This window comes from Hippocampus zosterae, chromosome 4 (genome assembly GCF_025434085.1).
Source record: "Hippocampus zosterae strain Florida chromosome 4, ASM2543408v3, whole genome shotgun sequence".
NCBI classification, from domain to species: domain Eukaryota; kingdom Metazoa; phylum Chordata; class Actinopteri; order Syngnathiformes; family Syngnathidae; genus Hippocampus; species Hippocampus zosterae.
This window is the reverse complement of record NC_067454.1, coordinates 11,607,659-11,613,658: the sequence shown is the minus strand read 5'-3', so window position 1 is coordinate 11,613,658 and position 6,000 is coordinate 11,607,659. Positions and strand designations below refer to the sequence as shown.

The window sequence follows — 6,000 nt, the reverse complement described above, 5'->3', positions numbered from 1 at the left end:
ACTGTGAAAAAAGTCTCTTTATGCACAGTTCCTATTCTGAGGGAGCTGGACTTCCACTTCCAATATTGCAAATTGTCTTGAAATAATGAAACTGTGGAAGATGGACAGGAGCTGGACAAAACAATACACAGAAAATGATTTTAGTCTCCAAATTGACATCATGCCATCACATTTTTTCCCCACTTTCAAGCTCATTCGTCAGTTGTGATGAACTCCCTTCCAATCATTTAAAAGAAAATCCACGTACTTTCAACTTGTGAGAATGCTGCCATACATCACCGCCTCTCGTGTAGTGCAATAGAAAACGCTTGGCTGATAATGAAGAGACAGAAAGGAAATATAAAGAGCCGTCTTGCCTTAAATCTTCCTCCTCACCTGTCTCTTGCTCATCTGTCTTTCCCCCGCATCCCTCTTTGTCCGGTCCCTCCCTCTCCACCTGCTCTCCTCCCTCCCTCTCTTGCTCAGCCTCCCCGCCATCCCCGCCCACATCGCCGCCCCTCCCCGCAGCCATTGGCCGTGGGTCCGCCAATGGCGGCCGGAGCGGCAGCCTTGAGGGACTGCATATGCAAACCCGTCGCTTAATATTCATGAGCGGCATTTGCAGCTTTAAGTCGTTGATTAGGACAGCAGCAGAGCTTTCTTTCCCAACTGCCCGCCTGACTCTGTGTGTGCGCCTGCAGCCCCCCACTCATTGGCCATAACATATACAAACACCCCCCCACACACACACACAGACACTCACACTCGCTACCATCCACACACACATCCACACACACACACGCACGCACGCAGAGCAGATCAGTGCAGGCAGCGCTCAGCCCACTAAATTGTGTCGCTCCCTCCAAGTGGAAGCAAGGACCAAGAGACACTGGAGAAAAAAGACGAGGACACATTTTGAAAGTTTTCAATCTCTTTTCCACAAAACCTTTTTTTTTTTTTTTTTGCTCTCTCTCTCTCTCTCTGGAGGAGGTTGACATGACAATGACCCGCTTTCGCCGATGGATTTGGTAGGACACCCGCTCTCCGAGTGTTTTCTAATGCACTCTGAACAAGAGTAGGTAAATTTTACCTTTTGTTATAATTGGTCCGTCTTCACCTCACCCACTTGTCATGGTCTCGCATTGGCTGTCAGTGTGTTAAGTCTTGCTGCGAAGATTGTTTCTGCATGCAGAGTGTGTGTCCAGCTCTCACACCTGAGCAGAGGACACAAGCGTCTGCCGCCTTCGAACACTCTCCAAGTTTGACATATTTTCCCTGAAGTCTTCTTCCAGCCCCATCTGCATGTGATTGTGTGTGTCTGCATGTTTTAAGCGTGCTCATCCAAGCAGAGCATGAACAAGGTAGCGGGGCGCTGAGGTTACACACTTCACACTCAGAGACGGCAGTACAAGGGCCGTAAGAGTAGAGGAGAGGAGGATAAAAAGAGGGGAAGTGCGCTCTTAAAAGCCCGAGGAGGTAGAATTACAGACGGCCGACTCAGCGTGTGGCCCTGTGCAGCAATTGCACACAGAATCACACACTTGCAACACCAACAAGCAAATTGCTCCTTTTGTGAAGCGTTTTGCTCTTTTCGGAGTGTGTAGGAGACCCCTCTGACCCACGGACGGGACACCAATATGCGTGGTCTTAACATGAAAAGTATCGGTCGGAGAAAAATGCAAACGGCATCCTATCGAAATATTTCTGCGGTTGCATGCGAAAGCAGTCTAAATGTGGTGCTGATGGAACTGGAGTGATGAGTGGGATGCATGAAGTGACAGTTGTGTTTGCATCAACATTTGCAGGCACCGTGATCATCAGCACACATTTTTTTTCCCAGCCCCAGGCCACGATTTTATCATTTGAGAAATGTTCAGGGAAAGTTGCACATTTGTTTTATATTCATGTGTTTCAGGCTTTGTCAGGAAAAAGGTTCAAGTCGGTTATACAGAAGCACTTGAAATAGAAAATTGCATGGCGATGAGTGGAAAGGGGGAAAAATATCCAGTCAGAGGCCAATTTTGAATTTACTGACGTGCAATTTTCTTCAGATTTAATTAAGATGTATAGAATTTGTTTCTGAATTAATTATTCTCCTATTTTCCTACCTATTGGCTGATCATAAAGATTATCCAATTTAACAACTTTTTCCCCACTCACTTAAATTGCCACTCTTTAAAATAAGCTTCGGAATCTGACAAAAAAAACTCTGAAGATCATGCACATCCTGTCACAAAGGAAAATATACTCACTTTGCTTTCCAAAAAAAAAAAAAAAACATGATCGGACTGTGTGCTGATCTTTCAGGTGCAAACCAGTGCAACCAGTTTAAGCAGCGCACACAGTCAAAATGAAGTTTCAGCACTTTCTGTCATCGTTCGCCCAAAGCTCAATTTGAATCGAACTGTGCAAATTAGTAGTGATGTGACAATAGGGAACAAATGTATAATGTTAAACAAGTCATCCATCAAAAGACTGAGCTTTTTTTAGATGTATGCTGCGACAGTTGGAGCAACGATGTCCTGTCATCTCTCCCGATTCTGCTCCCCTGCTGTGCTCTCAGGCACCGCTTTCTGACGCTAATTAAAGTATTAGGAATCGTGATGATGGTACCGATAATAATCATAATAATATCAACAACAAGTGCCGCTTAAGCTATTAACATAATCACCCCCCCCTGCGATCCCGCACCTCCCCCCGCCATCATATACATACCATTAGCATATCATTAAAGTATATTTTCTTCAGTGACTTTGTCGAAATTGTTTTTTTTTTTCCTCGGCAAGCGCGATGGAAAAGAGCCGTCTCGGCGGCCGTGCTCGCACATCGTGAAGGCGACCGTCAAAAAGTCAAACGAGCTCCATCACAAACATTTCCTCTCAGGAAATTGTTCATCCAAATTATTTGATTTTGTTCTTCATGCGGGATTTCCTGGTCAAGCGGTAAACTGTGACCACAAATTTTTTTTAATCACTTTTTACACACTGTATAAAAATGTCAGAGTTATATGAACTGATAAAATTGTCATCATGGTGAGTGTATGTTTTGTTTTTGCTTTCACATATTAAGCCTAAATTTATAACTTGTGATTTTCAAAATGTGTGTGTGTGTGTGTGTATGCGGATATATATGTGTACATATATACATATATATATGTGTGTGTGTGTGTAAAATATTTTTATTTGATGAACATAAAAGAGTAAATATTTTTGAACAATTCAAAAGTACAAAATGCTGTTGCTTTTGAATTTGCAATTTGCTCCTTGAAAAAAAAATCATGATAAAAAAAGAATCTACTTAATTTAGCAAACATCGACAGTAGTAATGCGTTGTCTTTTTATTAATGTATTTTTATTTTCAACAAATTCTTAAGTGACGGAAAGCAAGCAGTCGAGAGAGCAAGAGAGAGTGAGAAGCTGACTGGTGGGAGGGAAAAGGAAGGAGGGACGGGGTCGACCACAGAGAGATTGCGTAAATTAAAATCCTTTTAATCTCCTTATAAAATCATTTACTTAATTCATCTGTCACGGCATGTCAATATGTGCCGCGCTGATTTGTTGGCTGTGTGTGTTTGTGTGAGTGTGTGTGCGCCACTGCTGGCCTGAATGAGGAGGTGTTCCTCTTCCCCCCCCCCCCCCCCCCCCCATGTGTCCGCTCCTCAGTCCCTCTGTCCCGATGGCATTTGTTTTCTGTCAGGTTTTTCCTCACATCCACACACACTCACACACACAAGCGGGAGCCCTCGCTGTGGTGTGAAGGGTCCGAGCATTCCGGCAGTAATTTGGTCCCCCGTAAAGAGGGAGGGAGAGATGCAAAGGAGTCAGACATGGAGTAATAGGTGGGAGGAAGGAAGAAGAAGTGAAGGTGGGGGTGGCCGCTTTTGTCTGACACCCCCCGCCCCCTCGCGCTCTTAGCCTAGTGGTCTGCCGGACGCATGAGTGCACACATGGCGGCACACACACGTGCACACAAACGCAGATTCTAGAACATGCTCTCCAATGCGCTTCTGCATGGTTCTGGCTATAAAAGTCACACTTTGTGTTTGTCTATCAAAACATAGCAAGACAAGCCTTGATGATGTCAATTTGACCCTCAATCAATCAGCGCGTCTGCGTGTGTCAGTGTGTGTGTGTGTGTGTGTTTGTGTGTGTGTCATGGGTCAATGGCGGCCTTAGTGTGTTGAAAGAGCAGTGCGAGGTGACTGTACCAGCTGTGGCACACACTCAGCCCTGAGACCGCAGCCAAGCCAAACGTGCATGTGCGTGTGTGTGTGTGTATGTGTGTGTGTGTGTGTGTTTTGTGTGATTAAATGCCAAAGAGCTGATTGAAAGAACACAGAGCGAGAGAGCGCGAGAGAGTGATGTATAGTGAGGGGCAATCCCGCTCATCTCCCCCCCATTCACTGCCACCACCGCCACCCACCCCGTGTATCCCGCTCCCCTTCCTTCCTTTCAACATCTGCTCCAATCCGCAACCATTAGTCTAGCCGATCCATACCTCACAATGCGCATTCATTATTATCGCTATTATCGTTATTTATCAAGTCATTTGCGGCTCCGCTGAGAAGGATTCTGCTTACCTTCCACGTATCGACCGCAATGAAGCAGATTTGCACTTCATGTCTTCATTTGGCTGGTGCAAGAAATATGGGGAAAAAAAGGGTGGTATTTTTGAAATGACCACAGTTGGACTTCGGATTATAGCCGCCAAGCAGCAAAGTCACGATAGTCCATGTAAAAATTGGAATGGGAGGGTGGGGGTAGGGGGAGTTTTGGAAGGGTAAAATGTCACTATTATGAGGGGGGTAAAAAATTCAATTTCAGGAAGTTAAAAATATATTTGTTATTGTCCCCGCCCGCATTTCAGTGTAATATTTGTGATCCACAAAACTATTTAAGCAGTCAAAGCACCTGGAGAATTTGGATGAAATTATTATTCTCATTTTGAATTGGCAAAAGCCAGACTGGCCCTTTTCATCCCTGTTGTACACAACTGCAATTCCTTTTCACGAAGAGCAGCTCATCCGTTGCCTCTTGTCCAGGTGCCCTATGAGCAAGGCATCCATCCCCTCACTTCCTGACTCGGCTGCAGCGTGTCCCAATCACTGACATCTCTCTGCGGTGTACACAATGCAAGAAAGATACAGCAGACTGACTTTATATGCAGGCTATAGAATTGAATCGAACTTTGTCATTGTCACTTGAATAATGAAAATCAGTTCGGCAACTCACCGCAGCGATGAAGATAAAAATGCAGTCCTAGTTGGACAAATTTGCGGCAAAATTTTAAAATCAAGTGGTGAGCGGATGATAAAGAGTGCGCGCATTTGTGTGGTGTGTGTGTGTGTGTGTGTGTGTGTGTGTGTGTGTGTGTGTGTGTGTTTGTGTGTGTGTTTATCATGTGATGCTTAGGGCTTGTCGCGCTGGCCCTAATGGGAGGAGACAGCGCAGACGGGGCCAAAATAGAACAAATTTAGACGGAGAGGTGGCATGTGTGAGGGAATGCAGGTGAGACCGAAGAGGAGGAGACGTTCAAAGGTCCCGCCTCATATGATTCAGTTTTTGGGCGTGTGAGTAAAGTGGGGGCAAAAAGAAACGTTAGATTTGAAAAGGGTGGCGACTGAAAAGAAATGGATGACCATGCCATCTGCAGACTGACAGTGAAATATACCTGTGCTCATCCTGCCATCATGCTTCATGTGGCAGACACGCGTCTCGCTTTAGATTCTTTTCCGTCTCGCTCAGATCTTTTTCACGTTTCTGGTTTCTCCCATCAAGTCCAATGAATCACCGTGGTCAGTTAGCCAGCAAAGAGGAGCGTTGTATTGTGAAAAATAATGCACTTGATTGCCAAAATGTCATATGAGATGTTTATTCATGCCAATTTGTAATTGCCGCCCCCCCCGCCAAAAAAGATGAACTTTATGAAAAAGAACTTTAAATGCAAAAACAAGCTGATGCATTATTTTATTCGCACTGCCTTCCATTGTGAACCTTTAAATGCATTCTCAGCCTTTAAACA

General features: G+C 44.9%; 1 protein-coding gene and 1 long non-coding RNA gene across 5 annotated transcripts in view; one reads left to right on the top strand and one right to left on the bottom strand.

The window, feature by feature from the left end:
• LOC127599650 (uncharacterized) overlaps positions 1 to 416 on the bottom strand; it is a 733-nt gene extending 317 nt beyond the window's left edge. The window contains exons 1-3 of the long non-coding RNA XR_007962158.1: positions 376 to 416; positions 248 to 312; positions 1 to 111 (exon numbers count right to left, since the gene is read on the bottom strand). The exon at positions 1 to 111 is cut by the window's left edge and continues 317 nt beyond it. This is a non-coding gene — a long non-coding RNA (uncharacterized LOC127599650). The remainder of the gene's footprint in view (positions 112 to 247; positions 313 to 375) is intronic.
• A 195-nt stretch (positions 417 to 611) lies between these two features.
• esrrga (estrogen-related receptor gamma a) overlaps positions 612 to 6,000 on the top strand; it is an 81,984-nt gene continuing 76,595 nt past the window's right edge. For 2 of the 4 annotated variants that reach the window (XM_052063419.1, XM_052063417.1), the window contains exon 1: positions 612 to 1,054. In XM_052063419.1, the coding sequence (XP_051919379.1) occupies positions 999 to 1,054 (56 nt within the window). In that variant the 5' untranslated portion in view covers positions 612 to 998. The remainder of the gene's footprint in view (positions 1,055 to 6,000) is intronic. The other 2 variants (XM_052063420.1, XM_052063418.1) reach the window with 2 other exon arrangements.